Source organism: Actinia tenebrosa, unplaced genomic scaffold (assembly GCF_029948245.1).
Source record: "Actinia tenebrosa isolate PJP-AT-01 unplaced genomic scaffold, QUT_ActTen_1.0 PGA_scaffold1__47_contigs__length_23844297, whole genome shotgun sequence".
NCBI lineage: Eukaryota > Metazoa > Cnidaria > Anthozoa > Actiniaria > Actiniidae > Actinia > Actinia tenebrosa.
The window spans coordinates 12,372,291-12,390,969 of NW_028292578.1; the positions used below are offsets into that span (position 1 = coordinate 12,372,291).

Consider the following 18,679-nt stretch of genomic DNA (forward strand, 5'->3'; position numbering starts at 1 on the left):
GCTGGCTTTATTTCTCAGCTTAGGCGTTCTTTGTTCTCATGCACAACCGTTAAACAATGAAATGATACTCTAGGGAATGACATGTGGTCTGAAATAGGAAAACATAAAATTGGAGAAAAAATTGTAATTTCCTGGAGGAACTGTTGATTGTTGTGGGGGATAAAGAAAAGACCGTCGAGATTCACTGAAGCAGATCCTACTCATGACTCGTAAAACATTGTGTAGGACGTAACAATTAGATATACAATCACTTCCGATTGGTAGCCCACAGAACACTCCTTTAAAAGAAATTGTCCATAACACTCAACACTCCTAGTTACGTGATTCGCATGGGGCCCTTGGAAGTATCTCGAGATGGTTGCCATTAGCAACTTCAATAATATTGATTTGACTCAGTAAGAGCTGGGCGACATAACAAAGAACGTCTTCCGTCTGAATTATTCAAGCGAACGTTTAAGATCAAGCCAATAACAGAGCCTACAGTGCAATCCAGAATGTATTTATTTTTCCCATATTCATGCATTTAAACTTTGAGCAGCCGCATTTGACGTCTTTTGGAACTTTTTAACAATCATTCATAAAATCATAATATATTAATAATAATAATAATAATAATAATAATATATGGCTTATTATTATTATTATTAGTAGTAGTATTAATATATACAAGCACAAGCAGTAGATTGTTTTTACATCGGCCATGATAGAATAGCTACGTAGTTTTCATTTCATGGTTTTACTGCATGGCAGTCTATGCTTCTTTCGCTAAGTTTATTATTGTAATTATATAATTAGATTATTATTTCGTGAACAAAGTGACGGAAAGTCTTCAGTGATATTGGTCCGCAACTATCACACAACACACAAAGCTACCAAAGACGCCCTTTTAGGCTTGTTGTAGCCTGCGTTCGGCCGGTATAGGCTAGGATGTTGCGACGACAAATACGAAAATTTGAGCCAATGAAGTCTTTAGTCGGACTATTATGACAACAATCATCGGCACGTAAACCAAAAGCATTCATTCATTTATATCTTCGATTCGCTAATGGAGACTGATCTACTTCGAAGATAACGTGCCCTGAGGGAAGAAGTAAGAATGTTTTGATACAAGGGGTAATTAACTCGAAGGCGAAGGGCTTTGAAGCGTACTTTAAAAAAAACACACACACACACATTTTGGAGAATAAATATGTGTCCTTCTTGCTTGGAATTAAGGAAATAAGAAGAAGTTGATCGCCGGAAGAAATTTTGAAAGGCTGCTCCTGATTTGATGATCTCCGATTTTTTGGTAATATTTATTAGCCTTGTAAGCATCAGTGCTTGACTCGATAACTCGTGGCAAGTTTTCTCAGTTTGCTCGGCTTGTGAGTCTCTTATCTTTCAGATTTCACCGTCTGTTGGTTTTAATTCCAGCATGAGAGCAGATTGCTGGATCAAAGCCCTAAAGGAGGTGTAATGGATCGTTTGTTCAGATTTGGGTGGTGTCATCGGACAAAAGGGTGTACTTCATTCCAGAACGTTGTTTCAGGCATGTAGGACCTATTCCCACGTTTCCATGCTAAAAAAAAAGTATATAAAAGGTCGTTACGGTCATGTTGGACGACAACATGGCCGTGCAAGTATTCTCAAGAGAATAAAATGACAAAAGACATCACTGACCGCCATGTTGGAGGATAGAAGAAAAGTTGCAAACATTCAAACAGATGGCAGCCATGTTGGCGGATGATTGAAGTAGTTTGCTATTATACCTCAGAAAATCAAACATAATACTGTTATCAGTATAGCAGGCATAGAAGGGTATTTTGATTGTTGGTGGCATAAAAACCTTGCTTTCAAGGCGAGGTTTACAAGGCGAACCAGCTAATCATAGTGGCCGTTCCCTGGTCTGGAAATTGTGACACAACTGATGGTATTTTAAGTTCGTGGTTGTCAAAGTGATATAATAGTTGGTCGTAGCTAAAGCAGATACACGATACTGTCACATCGCACGCGCGTTCACTGCCCAGATAATGTACAATCTCGTATCCAGAGACTTTATTTCTTACTGCGCATGCTCGACGAAATAATTAATAATTAGTAAATAATCGATAAATAATTCTTTTTGTATGTTGCATCTTGCATCTTATAGCTGCTGGGCTTGAAATTTATCATTTATTATCTATCATAAATTTATTATTACGTGAAATAAATAATAATTAATAAATAATAAATAATTATATTTTGTATGTTGCATGTTCCATGTTGCTTATTAGCTGCTGGGCTTGAAGTTTGTTATTGATATGTAAATGATGTCGACAGTTCATAAGTAATTATGCTGGAAAAATGTGCAGACAAAGTTTAGGAAAATTGCATATCATTGTTCGGGCTTCCTATGCAACATGCAACATAACTTTTACCAACCATTTTTGAAGTAGCTATATCAAAAGTCGTTTACATATAGTGTTAAGTTGATGTTGTATCATTCTCATTCAATAGCGATGATTGTAGCCCAGTAGAACTCATCCCAGTTTTTGCGCGTGAAAAAAAAGCAGAAAAAGAGAAAATACCTCAAGTACGAGAGAAGACGCCTCGATTTTTGTTTTTTCAAAAATGAAAAATGAAAATTTTGAAAACTAAAAAGAAAAAATTTACAAAATTTTAGGGAATTTTAGAGCAAATTCCCGCGAATCTCGAATATTGCGCGTTCCAGACATTTCCTAATGCGCGTCGTGATTGGTCCAAAGACAATCGGCTTGTCATTAAATGACAGGCCATCCTCGAGGGACTTGGATCATCACTTCTTCCTCGCTTGACCGAATCGCTTCGGAAATGCTTTCTGAATGTGTTGTGTTTTGACTTCACTCCACCTAATATTCCGTGAGAAAAGCATCTCTGCGTCCAAGTTTAGCAACTGCTCTCTCACTTGAGCCTTGAACTTAGGGAGTAAAACGCAGGCGAGACGAAATTCCAAGCTGTTAATTTGAGTGTTTTGTGTTTTGATAATCAAAGTTCTTCTCTATCAAACTACTGCAGCCTGTTGCTCATTTGAAAGTCCTAAGCAGCTGTGTAGCTTTTGGCTCTTATCTCAGGAGTGCTCAAGGCTTCTTTGGATTACTTCAGTTGTTTAAAAGGTCTTTTTATCGACGCTGGAATTTGGCATGAACTTTATCTATTAATAACGGAATTCAAAAGTCGCACGCGAGTGGAATTTTATCTTCGAGGAGTCGCTCAAAAAAGACTTTAAAAACTCGCTTCAGACTTCGTAAATAATGGATTTAAACGAGCCAGACGATAGTGGAACTTTTACTCTCAAGATTAAGTCCAAATCAGGTAAGGTCATATAAATAAGAATCTTAATTTTTTTACAAAAATAAAAAAATCCCGAAAGTCGAACTTGAGTTTCAGACGAATGCGTTTTGGAGTGAAGGCATAGTTGTATGCGATAGCTAAATATGGTCTGCCTTCTTACCTATACTGCTTGCTGAAAAACCATCAATCAAGATGACTAGTGAAGGCAATGAATATTAGAATGCCCTAACTGGTGTATTTTTGGAATAATTGTAAGTTTGATTTATTTGGACAGATTTGGAGTTAATGAATGTAGCGTTGGCCAGTTTAGCATTCGCCGCATCTGTGACCTCGACTCTTACGACAAACTTATAATTGTATAATTATTTACATCCAAAAATAAATATCTAAGGTTTTTTATTTGGATTTTAAGGCATCTAGTATTCGTTATTTTTTCCCATCATTTGTTATAGAACTATAAAATATTATAAAATTTGCAAAGAAATGTTTGAGTGACTTTAATATTACATGCAAAGTAATATAAATAAAGTGTATATAAGCTAATTGTTATTCCATCCCTAAGTTTCTATATAATCTTTCCGAATTTTCTAGACAGGTTTATCAAAAAGGCATTCTAGGACCCCTTCAGCACGTGCGCAATGACAGAATGCCTGCAAAACGGCTTTGCGAACAGTTATTTTCATCGTTTATTCTTTCTCCAACGAACTCGGAGAAAATCAGTTAGACGAAGTTAACATTCCATAATCAAGAGGTTATAAAAGTGATAGCTCATTAGCAATCACTTTGTATTTTTTGTCCAAAATATCGACAACTTCAGACATTTTTGAAGAGTTCTTTGGCTAACCTCAAGATTTTATCACATCTTGCCGTCGGAAAATCATTTATAGCGTTCTTTTCCCGTTATGGAGCGTAAGCATAGTTGTTTCATAAATAATCCAATATAAGGACATAATTTGACTAGCTCACTGAATTTGACCATGCTCTTTTGTATCAATATGTAAGTGTATTTAGATTTCAGCGTTGTGTGAAACTGCATTTATTTAAATAATCTTATATTTTTGTTGACAAGGTTATAAGATCAAGGAAGATAATATTGGTCACTTAACAATAATGTGTTCAGTGTTTCGTTAATTGTTGATGGAATGTACTTGTACTTTATAGTATTATGGTTACAAATTCCAAGATATCGACTTTATCGATTCGTAGAAGAAAGTTTTCTCTTGAAAATTACTTGTTGTGTCCTCTTGTGGTTGTATATATTCCACTTCAAAGTTGTTACAGAAGTGTTAATAGACTTGCAGTTGTTGTTACTCAATTAGGAATCAATTTAAAATCTTCTATTGTTTACATGATTCCAATTAAGAACCTGCTTTAAAGTTGTTTTGAAGCTGTACCTGTTTAAAAAATCGCTCTTATATATATAGAACTTCGTAGTTTTTGTTCTAAAGTTATATTTACTATATAGGAAAAAACTCTTCAATATTATTAAACCCCGAAACCCTCTGAGCTGATTTAAGTCAGGGCATGAATAACTGACAAATCAAGTGGTTTAACGGAGGGATGAAAACTGGAGAAAAACCCTCAAGTGAAGGGAAAGATCTAACAAACTCTGCTCAGATTTGATGCCAAATCCAGCAATCAAACCTGAGATCTCAAAGGTGACAGCCAAGTGCAGTACCACTACACCACTCTTTATTCCCTCATACTACAGATTTGATTTCAATTGAACATTATTTGGTAAATTTCATTTAAAACACAAGTTGTAAATTCTTGTTAAAATACTGATACAGTATCAGATACCTTGCATACATACATCGAGGATCCTATAAAAATGCTACCTACCTTGTATAAGGTTGGGAAGGATTATTAGACAATTGAACAATTCTATTGTTATTGACCATACAACTAGGTGGATTAGCAATTGTTCTTTCTAATGTATACAAATACAAAGTACAATAAAATCTTTTGAATGCTGGGGTGATTTCTTATGTTGATCCTAATAGCTTCAAATATTTGCTAAAAAATTCAAAATTTATTTGATTAAAAATAAAACTTTAAGTTCAACTTTAAGAGGCAAGTACTTTCACCTGTATAACCCATGTTTCTATATGAGGCTGATGTTTATGTTTTCCAAGTGTGTATCCACTGAATATTTGGAATTTTAATAGCGTTATTTGCAGGCTATAGCAGTTAGGGACATATATGTTATTTACTGGCCAGGAGGTCCGGATAGGGAAAAACTGTGCCTGAGGTGTCTTGAATATTTTTTTTCAAGACCGAGGGCACAGTTTTTCCTCATCCAGACCGACTATAGGACGATAAATACCTTTTTTTTTTTCCTGTTTTTTTTCCCTTGTTTTTGTAATCGTTTTGTTTTGTTGCTTAGCGGTCGTTAAGGTCATTATTTAGAGAGAGGGGTCTGGTGCAAATCTTTGTTTGCAACCTGTTTTTAGATTGACACTAATTAGTTCATGACATTTAATTCTAGCGGACATTACTGCATTAGCTGCAATAGTTTTTCTCTGGGTTCTCTAGTTTTCCTTTCTCCAGTTAAAAAATAAAACAGCTTTTTCTGTGCTCAATTGATAGTGAGTAGGAAAAATGGTACCTGTCACTTCAATGGCTTCTTGTATGAACCAATCAAAATGCATGAAAACATTCAATAGATTGATTTGATTGACAAGTCTGACACAAAAACTTTCAAATCCTGTTTTCTTTTTCATATAGTTACAAACTTTGAATTTGTTACAATACTTCAGTGTCAACTTAGATGTTATTAAGAGAGAATTCTTTTCGTATTCAAGCGGTGAGCGCCAAAAACTATTTTCTTGAAGAAAGGCTGTTGTACAAGGCTAAAATCTTGTTATTCAGAAAGTTTAGCTTATTTGGAAGTGGAGATGACCGATGAAAGTGCAATCAAAGTGTTAACCCAAAACAAACATTTTATTCGAAAATGAGGTTTAAGTCTTCTTTTGCTTATGTCCCATACATTTTCTATAAAAAGGCATAACAAAGCAACATTTTAACACAAATGCAACAAAACATCTTTGTACAATTGAAAATATCACTTCAAACAGGCATTTTATCGTGGTACATCAGTTTCTAGTTGTTTAAAGAAGGTTTTGAGTAGTGTTAACACAAAAAGAAAATTGGGATCAAACTCATACAAATCTTCTTCGTTATTGAAAAACATTTCCTCTTAATTTGTTCTATATAATACAGGTATTGGTACTCATGTTACATGGTTTTCCATATCAGTTTCATTCAAACTATGCCCTTACAGTCTAGACATTCCCCAGATTACATCATAAAGTCAACAACTGAGAGACTTGAGAAACTTTTGAAACCTTTGATTTTGATTCCTTCTTTTATGAAATACAAATAATTATTATTTTGTATACATGTGGGAATTACAATAGCAAGTGCTCATGTGCTTTGTAGTCTCCATAAACAATGTGCTATCAACCAATCAGAACGAGATATATATAAAAGTTATTTAACGATTTATTAGTTATATATACTAGAAGTGCCTTGCATTTCTTATTCTTCGTTTGCACGTGACGTCATAGAGCAAGAAAATAACAACTTAAAATTAATTATGAATGCTATAAACTCGATTCTTCGATATGTTTTAGAGCACTATGATGTGACTAAGTGTAGAAAATTTCAGATCGTTTCATCGTTTTGTTTCCGAGTTGTGCAAATTTGATTTTCTTGATGTAATTCTGACCTTACACTTCTTACGGGTCTGAAAAGTCATAAAAATGAAAAAGAAATCGCTAAATGAAATATTTTTATTGTTTTAAATGTCTTAAGTTTGATTTACGCACGTCTAAAGTGAGTTTGATATTGTTGCCTGCATGAAATATTTTTTTTAAATTTGGCCTCCATTGCTAGTGGACCAAATTAGTCCACCAGCGAGTTTTCGTCATATATTTACACTATAAAATCGGAAACTTCATTCGACCATAGCTCGTTTCAGAAAGGCTCTAATGCTCCAATTTTTAGCTCAAAGTTTCATTATTGGTGGCTCTGCATGGTCATTAGGATGGTTTTTTGATTGGAACCGAAAAATATCCTGGCACCAGCAATAACCACATGGTTGCAAACAAAGAATTATATTATTATTTTATTTATATTTTTAAGATGAACATGAAGGGACTCAGAGAAAGACATTTACCAAGTGGCTCAACTCACAGCTTGCCAAGGTGCGTACAGTCTATATTAATCATTAATACTATGCATCAGACTGTAATAATAATAATAATAATAATATAAATAATAATAATAATAACAATAATGATAATACTACTACTACTTATAATAATCATAATAGTAATAATTAGATTTACGGCAGTTTTACTAAGTGTGTTCTAATATCATTTATATCAGGCTGGCTCTGATGTGCGTGTCGTCAACCTATTTGAGGATTTGCGGGATGGCACAACACTTTTAACATTGTTGGAAATCCTTTGTGGCAAGAAAATTGTGAGTATTGTTAATGCATTATTTTCCATGATTGACATCAAACTTATTCTTTTCAATTTCATTAAAAACAAAAAGATTAAATTAGGCGTCAAATGAGCCATCCTATGCAGGCTACCCCATATATTCTCTGTTGGGCGTCCTGTGTTAAATTTTATGGCAGTGAAGAACTAGGAACAAGCCTGAGGGGGAGTGGGGGGTACTCTTGCCCGTTTAGGGTAGGGATGTGCCGCTGAGCCTTCTGAACCCTGACCCTGTTCCAGAGTAAAAATCGCTGAAATTCATACCCTGTTCCAGAGCGTGATTTTATATACCCTGTTCCAGAGTAGAATCGCTGAAAACCATACCCTGTTTGGCAGTACGTATCCGTATAGCGAATATAGGGGAGTATCCAAACCCCCGGGGGAACAAGAGAGGAGGAGGGGTGGGGATGAGGGAGGAAGGGGGAGAAGAATCCTCTTCCCCCTTCGTCATTTTTGTCCTTAGCACAGGAAGCTGAAGAAGCAAAAAGAGCCAAAGAGATGCCTATGAAGGAGGCTAACATCAAATAAATAAAATTAAATAGGATTTAGAACAGGCATTTCCAAAGAGTGGCTCTTAATCCACTGAAATTCCAATTGGTTTTTACGAAGGGATGAAAACTGGAGAACCAAGAGCAAAACCCTTAAACACAGGAGAGAAATAACAGACAACTCTACTCACATACACAACGAGCCCAGCGGGACTTGAACCCGGGTCGCGTTGATGAGAGGCAAGCGCTCTCACCGCTATGCCACCCATGCTTTCCTACTGTACTAGACATCAAATGCAGATAAGAAAGGATTGTGGGATTGAGGGCCTATGTAATATAATATTAAAGTTAATGTAAATGTTTGTTTCCATAGAAACGTGAAAGAGGGCACATGCGTGTTCATCATCTTAATAATGTCAACAATGTCATGATGGCACTGGAAAACTACAATGTAAGTCAGGACTTAAGTCAAACTTTACCAAGAGGGGAGGGGGATGGGGAGGGGAATGGTGGCACATGAGTCAAACTTTACCAAGATTGGCTGATTTAAGTCAGGGCAAGGCTAACTCACAGAGTGAATTGGAATTTAGCATGTGATGTTTCATTGAGGGAGAAAAACTGGGGAACCTGGATAAAAACCAATGAAAAACTGTTCTCTTTGAACCATAGGCATGGGTGAGAGGGGAGTGCAACATGGTTTCTCTACCCTTGATTCACAATCTTTGCTCTTTATTACCTCAATCATTATTGATATATTTTTTTCCCTCTCCAGATCAAACTGGTAAACATCAGTAATAATGATATTGTGGATGGAAATCCTAAAATCACTCTGGGGTTGCTGTGGAATATTATTTCACACTTTCAGGTGAGCTGTTATTGCTGCTACTGCTACTTCTGATGTTGTTACTGCTGTTGTTGTTGCTGGTGCTGTGGTTACTGCTGTTGTTGTTGCTGGTGCTGTTGTTGTTGCTGGTGCTGTTGTTGTTGCTGGTGCTGTTGTTGTTGCTGGTGCTGTTGTTGTTGCTGGTGCTGTTGTTGTTGCTGGTGCTGTTGTTGTTGCTGCTTCTGTTGTTGTTGCTGCTTCTGTTGTTGCTGTCATTGCTGCTGTGGTTGTCGCTGTTGTTGCTGTTACTTTTGCTATTGCTGTAGCTGTTACTTTTGCTGTTGCTATTGCTGTTGCTACTGTTGTTGCTGCTGCAATTGCCATTTCTCTAGTTATTTTTTTATTGTTATTGTTGCTTGTCGTTTCTGCCCAGTTTGCAATTATTGACTTAACTCTCATCATGATGATCATCACCTTAACCATATAAAATTATCCATCTTATATTACCACCTCCCACAAATATGTAATCTAACTCTTTCTTTTTATACTTTCTCCACAATTCCTATTGAGCCCCAAAGAAAAACTCCCCAGAAGAAAGAAAAATAAAACCTCTGGGACCAGGTTTCTTAAAATCTTCATCATTCCAACAAAAAAAGCATTTTCTCATTCAGTAAATTCAAAGTATTATCCCTTCTCGAGTCGGGAACCCAAGGATAAAATTCTATCGCTTGTCTATGAGTATTATTTTACATTGGTTAGAAGAAGTCCAACCTGACGTGACTCTTGTTCGTATGTCAACACCGCTAATTAGCACAAAACTCCTTGTCAAGCTCTCTGTCAAGGCTGTATGATAGCTATCTAAAAAGTACCAACGAGTTTGTTCAAACAACACTGTACTGATGCTTTCAAGCTTATCATTCAATATTTGAAAACATTGGCAGTTTTACGGATTTACTAGGTTCTCGCTTGGTCGAAATTTTGAAAACAGATTGCGTTCCTATCAATTGTCACGAAGTGGTATACTTATTTTCATGTAAAAAATCTATTTTTTTCTTTCTTCTTACACTCGTAATATTCCAACCTTTTCTTCTGCTAATATTTCATTCCCATAGATACAATGCTAAAAACCACTAATATTGCAAGATTTGGATTTATTGATTTTCATTGGAGTTTCTTAACTTTTGAAAGCCTTCGTTACACGGTTTTGAGGTCATCATTTTAGATATTTAATCCCTGAACTTAACAATGTCAATACCTATGTTGACACTAATAGCGTACTCTCTCGAAGAATTCCAGGCATTTATAAATCCCATACGGTATCTCTTAACATCGCGTTTACCAATACATCCATAACCATTCGACTGGAATCCAAGAGAGTTATCGGGTTGAAAAGCTTGTTCAATATAAAAGGATCTCGTGATTTCGCGCTAATGAAATTGGGCGTCTTTTAAGGTAAGACCATCGTTTCAAGAGGTTTACAAACTTTGACTACATTATCGTAGTCTTTGAAGTGGTATTAGGCGCTTTGAAGTCTTCACTGATACACGATATTTCGATACCTCTACGGGAAGAAGGATTTCGACTTTATTTTGAACTATAACCTCTTCGCAAATTGCATTGAAAAGGGTTGTTCTTGAGAGAAACAACACGGTTGTAAGTAAGCCAAACAATATTGCTGAAAGATCTAGCTTGGAGGGTAAATATGTTTCTCATAGGTCTTCAAGTTCATATGCAGTTCTTAAGGTCAAAATACTATTTTAACGCTCTGAAAACATTCCTCTTATACCCAAAATATCATTCAAACATTACTCTAGAAATAAGATTATTATTTTCTCATTTCCAACGAAATAAATGTATTTTTTAAGTCAAAAAGAACTTTTTAGCTCACTAGGAATTATTCATTCAGTGTTGAATATTATCGAGTTTTACCGAAGTTGATTAATTTTCCAGAAGACGAGTCCCAAAATTTTATAGCTTTTCATTGTTCTTAACGTTATTTCTCCCTGATAATACGCTTCATAATATAATCAATTAATTAAAGCGACGAGCACTATATGTAGTTATTGTCATAATTCTACGAGATAAGCGGGGTTATCGATTAGATTATTCTCCTCATCTGTAGCGCTGTACTTGGTTTCTGGTATCGATTTACGATTATTTCCCGCTGCGTGGAAAACGTTTTAGCCAAGTTTGGTTATGGGGTCCACACAAACAGTGAAAAAAACCGTGAAAATTGGCTGAATTTTGGAGCAGAATTACCAATAGCCAGGAGAGGAGAGAGTAACCTTTCATGATGTTGCTTTTCTTTCTTCAACTCAACGATGTTTTTTTCTCAAACCATTTTTTATGAGTGAACAGTAGATATTTCATATCGAAAGATAGCTGAAAATAATAGAAATCTTTTAGGACAGAAATTCTCTTTAAAACAACATGTTTTGTTAGAGTTTTTACCAGTTTTTGTGCTTTCCAAAATTATTTTCTATTTCAAAAAAAAATGTTATTTCACTTTTTATAATGTAGGACTCGAGAGCAGCCACTATTCTGGACTACCTGTGTCTTTGTATTTAAAAAAATCTCGTTTTTTGAAGCTTTTGATAAGGTCAGCTTTTGTCCGCTCGAAAGATTTCTTATTATCAACCAATATCTTTATTAATTATCCTAGATTACATTATTTGGGAGGTCATGGTATTAATTCATTAAATCCCATTAATCTTCAATTGTTTCCTGATTCTTTTAAATGGTGTTTGACAGGCTTTGATTTGAATGATAAATCACCATCCAAGTCTTTTATTAATATATTGAGCTGAATTAAAGTCACGATCTTTCGCCTGCCGGAATATTTTTTTTTTCCAACGAGAAAAACAAAAAAGTTTTCAAACAACATACTAAAATTCTAGTCCGTAATTCCATATGTCCATTCAGAAATATTTGATTGCCTTACGTTTCCTTTATTAACCTTACTAGAGTACGTGGACACTATTTGCCTATTAAGCATGTCTAAGCCTTTACGTAGGTTTTCCCACGGCCTTTCTCGAGGCAACCGTGCGTCAGAGCAACACATAGCGTTTCTTGCTTCTGGGTTTCCTGTGGCTTGTAACGGAGTGACCGCTTAATTTTACACACCATTTTTTTGGGTAGCTCTGAGGCTTAATTTTTAGCCAGTACTAATACTGAATTTGCACTTCCTTATACCTAACTGTTTTCCCTCCTCCTTCTAAGAATTTTGTGTTTTTTTCCTCCAGCTTTTGAATGCCCTTCAAACACTGATGACTGACTTCAAGGGGACCCCCGAAGAGGCCTTATTGCAATGGTGCCGACAATCGACAAAAGAGTGAGTTCTAGAAGATTAGCACGTGCTTTGGACCATACTGCTTTGCTGTCTCACAACTTACGTCATGTAATTTTTGTTTCTTCGTTTAGTTACGCTGGAGTGAAGATCAGTAACTTCACCACTAGCTGGAAAGATGGTCTTGCCTTCAATGCGCTTATTCACCGATACAGGTAACCTAGCAACATACAAATTCGCGCCAAAACATACTGGGCTACACATCTCAAACATTCTTGATTCCCATTCAAAATGTAAATAGAAAACCCTGCTAGAAAACAATTACTAGAGCATTCCTCCCGAAGAGTTTCCGAAGATTGGCCGAGAAATGGCGATTATATCCGAAGTTGACTCCCATATGGGACAGCTAAGTCATACCGTCCATAATGTGATCAAACAATTAAAACAGCGTTATACGCTTTGTAAATATTGAATCCACTGCCTACGCGGAACCTAAAGATAACCGCTGACCCCGAAAGCAGTCTCCAAACTATTTCTACACAGCGCGTGCGCAAATGTATGACCGCTGACAGCAAACTTGGTTATTTTTTTTCAGACCTGATATCGTGAAATATGACTCGCTGGTGGGAAAGAGTGGCACTTATAACTGTGAAAATGCTTTCAATATCGCTCGAGACCAGCTGGGTGTGGATAGGCTGCTTGACCCAGAAGGTGAGTATTAATGGACCCCAGTAACAGTGATAACACCCATTGATCGAGTGAAACTTTCTTGGGCAGAAAGCGTTACCGTATGACTCGTAAAATCACAGAAACTAGTTTTACTGCGTAATAGCGCCTTCAGAGATTACTTTTGATCTTTGGATTGCGTTACAGATGTCGTGCGTGACAAGTAGTACGACATTTGTTTTTATTAACAGAAATAATTAGGGCGCGAGGGACTCTGGTTATAATAGTATAAATCTTAAATTCTGGATTGCGTTACAGATGTGGTGCGTGACAGGCCAGACAAGAAGTCCATCATGATGTATGTAGCTATGCTGTACAGCAAGCTGTCACCTAATGCTGGACTCAGCTCCTCGGGAACAGTTAGTGTCAGGGACTCCAATGGAATCCTCTCGACACATGATCCTTACCAGCGAACTGCTCTCTCTTCTACCACCTCAACGTCACGCACGGTGCAGAGAACCCAAGTGTCCTCCTCTGTCAAGAGAACAGGTAGGTCACGCGTCCATCACCGTGACAACAAGTAACTATCGTATAAATGACCTTACTCTCGCGGCAGTGATGTTTATTCTCATGAGAATAAAAACCTTTGTTTCCCGAGCATAAATTAATTCTCAAGCACTTAAATTCGAGGCTAGGCGTGGTGGAATCTATTGTTCAGACCAACATGGCTGCCGCGTGAGGAAAGCCCATTCGCATATTGGAAATTGAGAGAATGACCGGTAACGAATTAGGATTGTGACCGCATAGGATTGTGGGATAGTTTAAGTAGCAGGTTAACACGTGACTTGATGATACAAGACGCATGCGCATCGAGCATTATTTTAATTTTTATCCGTATTTTTCAGTGACTTCCTCATACTCCGCAAGCAGTTCTGAACAGAAGAAGATCAAATCAGGGTCTTCAACGCCAAATGGCGGTCAGACGTATATAACCTCCATGGAATCCTCGCATATCAGAGAAAAACCTGTCCAACAAACAACTACCACTGTCGTACGTATTTATCTGTGTTACTGCGCGCGGTCTTTCTGTGGTTCAGTCTGGCAGTGAAGGACTGGGAAGAGAATTCTTAAATCTAAAAGTCCTTTGGCTCTGTAATAGAAAGAATGCTGCTATTACGTTTGGTTCATTTGTGCGGCTCATTTTTTCAATCACTCACAGTTTTTCATCTTTTTGTTTTGCCAGGTCGAGCACGTTCTTGAACGCAGACCCGACTCATTCTACGACTCGGACAGCATTCGTAATTCTGTCGGTTCGTTTCGGGATTCCGAATCCAATCGAGACTCAATGGGAGAGCGCGACTGGGAGGACTACAGTAGCCAGCTTAAAGAAGTCCTGTCTTGGCTGTCCAAAGCCGAGGCGAAGTTGAAGTCCCAACCTATAGTGTCGAGAAATGTTGACATTGTGAAAGACCAGTTCCACGAGCATGAAGTACGTATACGTAGACGCAGCAATATATGGGCATTTTGGGGGTTCAACAAACAAGGTGCATTCTGGTCTAGCTTGGGTGCAAAAAACTTTATGTAAGGCATGATGAACGAAAGATGTTTGTACCCAAGCTAGAGCATGTAGACCTATGCGGGCGCTCAAGGATGGAGGCAAAGAAATTTTAAAGTTGCTTAAACAATACCGCAAGTACGAGTTTTTGGAGCACTCTGGAAATGCGCTTCTTCGTGTCTTTTAGAGCAGATTGGCATGACTTTAAGTCGACACGGCATCCTGTCAACTAATTACAGCGCACAAGATTATTTATCACCCAAGTGAAAAGGTCGGACACGGTGCCGTGACAATAACAGCACTTCAAAGTCAAACGAATTGTGCTGTTACACAGGGACAACTATTTGCGTGATCTGTCACATGCTTTCATTTTATCTTCCTCCACAAAAATTTATGATGGAGCTGACTTCGCACCAGAAAAAAGTTTTCTTGCGTGACCATCATTTTCTTGCATGACCATCATTTTCTTGCGTGACCTTCTTTTATCTTCTCTTCCTCCCCAGGATTTCATGATGGAGTTGACTTCACACCAGACCAGCGTGGGAGGCGTACTAGAGTATGGAAACCAACTGATAAGCGAAGGCTTGGTCAGTGAAAAGGAAGAGAATGATATTCGTGACCAGATGATCACATTGAACGAACGATGGGAGGCGTTAAGAATCTCTGCTATGGAAAGACAAACCTCGTAAGATACACCTAATTCAAAAAGCGTCGGTCTGAGATCTAAAATTTCATTACTTATTTTCTTCTGTACTATACAAGTATATTTAATAGTCCCCTTCACAGTTCCCTGCGCCATCTTAAGAGGTAGCTGGGCCTTTGCATCGAAGCGAGACGAACGGTGAGCATGCAATGATAGAGACCTTTTTTAACACCTTGGACAATTATTCGCATGTCTCTATCATTGCAAGCTCACCGTTCGTCTCGCTTCGATGCAAAGGCACTGCTCCCTTTCAAGATGGCGCAGGGAACTGTGAAGGGGACTATTGCTGTTATTATGGTTCATGCAGATGAAATGCAAATAACTCGTAATGCATTGTATCGACCCGATAGCCTCGCTTGAATGATCCTAAGAACAAAAGGTTTTTCTCGACTGTAATAACAGCTATTGGATAGCTAATTGTGTAGATCAGTCCTGGGCTGTTACAACTAGCACGTGCCCTAAAATAACAAACATTATATTTAAAATCTTTTATTAATCTTTTATTTTAAAAAATAACACTAATTGAATAAAAAAATTCAACGGTCGAAAGATACCTTTCCCATTTTCATTTTTCCCATTTTCATTTTTCCCATTTTCATTTTCCCCGATTTAATTTTTCCCGTTTATTCAAATCCCAGGCTTCATGAAAATCTAATAAATCCCAGTTAATTTGATCTTATGTCGCTTGCTTTTTATTTTTTAAATTCAATTTCTTTCATTTTGCAATTTCACTTATCTCCCATTTTCCCATTTCCTTCCCATTCATCTTTTTCGACTTTCATCCATCTCAGGCTTCATGAAAATCTTATGAAACTCCAGCAACACCAAATCGATCAACTGGCCAACTGGTTAAGCAAAGCTGAAGCAAGAATCGAAGCCGTCAATGACATTGGTAACGATATAGACACTGTAAAGAGGAAGGTTGAGGAACACAAGGTGAGTTCGTCCATTACCGTGTTTCCCAATTACACTATAAGCATAAAATGTGCTGTCGCGACTAAAGGCGCGAGTACAGGAGCAATTTTCTCTGCACCTTCTCTCGCAACGTCGTTGCGACACAAGTTGCATGGAGCATTGCAACGTGTAACCTACAGCGCAATTTGAAAAATGTTGCGAGTCAAGCTGCAGCAATTGTTGCGAAAAGTAGACTCGTTTCTACTTTTGGCAATTATTGCGTCTCCATTGCACCTTTTAATCACTTTTCCAAATTGTATTGCAACGCTGTTGCGAGATAAATTGCAGAGAAAATTGCTCCGAGTAATTGGTGGTATTGGTTGCATTTACCGTTTCTACGCTTTCTTTCCAGGTTTTCCAGGAAGATCTTGAGAACCAGCAGAAGAAAGTGAACTCCTTGACACACATGGTAGTGGTTGTCGATGATAGCGCGGGAGAAAACACTACCGCTGAACTGGAAGAACAGCTGGCTCAGCTTGGGGAGCGATGGTCGTCTGTCTGCAAGTGGACCGAACAGAGGTGATTACGATTTTACCCACTTATATCACACCTTACTAGTCTCAAGAATTAATCGTCTCTTCTCCAATGCGCATAACATTAGGCAATGTGAAGGGAGGCCTAGGAAACCTAGTAGGCCCCGAATACGCCCTGTTTAGTACTTGTATTTAGTATTATTCTTGCTCCTTCAAGGTGGACTGTGTTGCAAGATGTCCTGGCTAACTGGCAGGAGTATCGTGACGAAGAAAGACGACTTTCTAAATGGTTGTTGGAGAAAGAAAACCAGATTAGTAGTCTAAAGCACATTGACTTGAACGACCCAGATTCAATCAAGTACAACCTTCAACGTTTAATAGTATGTCTTGATACAAAGATTCTAGAGGGAATCCCCTTTTGCTACAATTTGTTCAATTGGGGATTCCCTTATTCCAAGTTGATAGGATCTCCTTAACACACGGTTACTGCATGTCAAGGGAATCCCCTTTTGCTGCAATTTGTTCAGTTGGGGATTCCCTTACTCCAAGTTGATAGGATCTCCTTAACACTAGATTACTGCATGGCAAGGGAATCCCCTTTTGCTGCAATTTATTCAGTTGGGGATTCCCTTACTCCAAGTTGATAGAATCTCCTTAACACTCAATTACTGCATTTCAAGGATTCCCTTCTTGGAGGAGCGATCAGAAGATGTGTATGCCAAGAGATTATTAGAGGAATCTCATTATGATAGCGGGTGGAAGTAAAGAAAGTTCCCGATCCAGTGAAGACTCGATTAGAGAGTAACAAGGGAGTCTCCCACGGGAATCCCCCTTCCGGTAGAAATTGAGGAATTTCGAAAATGTTATCTCAATGAATCTAAACGATCTAATACAATTTTTTTTTTAAATCTCAGAGTCTCGAACAAGAATTGGAAGCACAACAAGCAACTTTCGGTACGTTCAACTTGGCGGCAGAACGTGTTGCGGAACATATGGAAGAAGAATCGCCTGGAGTGGACGCCATTCAGGATAGGATGGAAGAATTCAATGATCAGTGGAATGCCATCACTACGGATGTGTCCAATAGAATCGCGCTGGTAAGCCATTTGACTGCTTTGTATGGTTGCGCTTGGAAGGGGAGGGGAGGGGAAGGAAAGATTGTCACTTGGACGCCCTTGATTCACAAAGGAACAGTTTGTGTTTTATGCTCCCTACGGCTAACCATTTTCCTCATCATTCATTCTTTCAGCTCAAAGTAGGGGAGGGGAGGGAAGTGAGAGATTGTCAATTGGACACCCTTGATTTCCAAAGAAACAGTTTGTGTTTTATATTCGCTACGGCTAACCATTTTCCTCATCATTCATTCTTTCATCTCAAAGGAGGGGAGGGAAGTGAAAGATTGTCACTTGGATACCCTTGATTCCCAATGAAACAGTTTGTGTTTTATACTCCTTACGGCTAACCATTTTCCTCATCATTCATTATTTCAGCTCAAAGGAGGGGAGGGGAGGGAAAGATTGTCACTTGGATACCCTTGATTCCCAAAGAAAATGTTTTTTGTTTTATTGTCCCTGCTTCCTTTTCTCTTTCAGCTTAAAGGCCTAGAATCTAAAATGCAACCCTTCCAGTCAGAAATCGACGAGAAGACGTTCTGGTTGAACGAGACAGAGGCGACCCTGAAATCACCGAGGATGAATTTTGATAACGACAAGATGTCAAGTGATGAACTATCTCGACAGTACATCACTATCGAGGTATTGTCATCTATTCACTTATTGCGCCTAGTAAAGTAGACTTTGTATGACTATGTCACGGCATGGCGCGCGACACGGTCACGGTACGGAGTTGACGATGTCCCGTGAGCCAATCACAGCGCGCGAAATTACTGTACATCAAATCAAAATGCTCAGTTATTATACCGTCATGGTCACACTC

At 37.9% G+C, this 18,679-nt stretch overlaps 1 protein-coding gene across 3 annotated transcripts in view; it reads left to right on the forward strand.

The window, feature by feature from the left end:
* Positions 1–2,782: 2,782 nt before the first annotated feature.
* The window catches only part of LOC116295253 (dystrophin), a 62,309-nt gene continuing 46,412 nt past the window's right edge, over positions 2,783–18,679 (forward strand). For 2 of the 3 annotated variants that reach the window (XM_089032191.1, XM_089032190.1), the window contains exons 1-17: positions 2,783–3,309; positions 7,435–7,496; positions 7,681–7,776; positions 8,658–8,735; positions 9,057–9,149; positions 12,350–12,438; positions 12,528–12,608; positions 12,989–13,104; positions 13,378–13,608; positions 13,965–14,110; positions 14,303–14,548; positions 15,118–15,299; positions 16,109–16,253; positions 16,624–16,790; positions 16,962–17,124; positions 17,659–17,841; positions 18,337–18,498. In XM_089032191.1, coding sequence (XP_088888317.1) covers positions 3,249–3,309; positions 7,435–7,496; positions 7,681–7,776; positions 8,658–8,735; positions 9,057–9,149; positions 12,350–12,438; positions 12,528–12,608; positions 12,989–13,104; positions 13,378–13,608; positions 13,965–14,110; positions 14,303–14,548; positions 15,118–15,299; positions 16,109–16,253; positions 16,624–16,790; positions 16,962–17,124; positions 17,659–17,841; positions 18,337–18,498 — 2,301 coding nt within the window. In that variant the 5' untranslated portion in view covers positions 2,783–3,248. Of the gene's footprint in view, positions 3,310–7,434; positions 7,497–7,680; positions 7,777–8,657; positions 8,736–9,056; positions 9,150–10,424; positions 10,560–12,349; positions 12,439–12,527; positions 12,609–12,988; positions 13,105–13,377; positions 13,609–13,964; positions 14,111–14,302; positions 14,549–15,117; positions 15,300–16,108; positions 16,254–16,623; positions 16,791–16,961; positions 17,125–17,658; positions 17,842–18,336; positions 18,499–18,679 lie in introns of those variants that run through there. The other variant, XM_089032192.1, reaches the window with a different exon arrangement.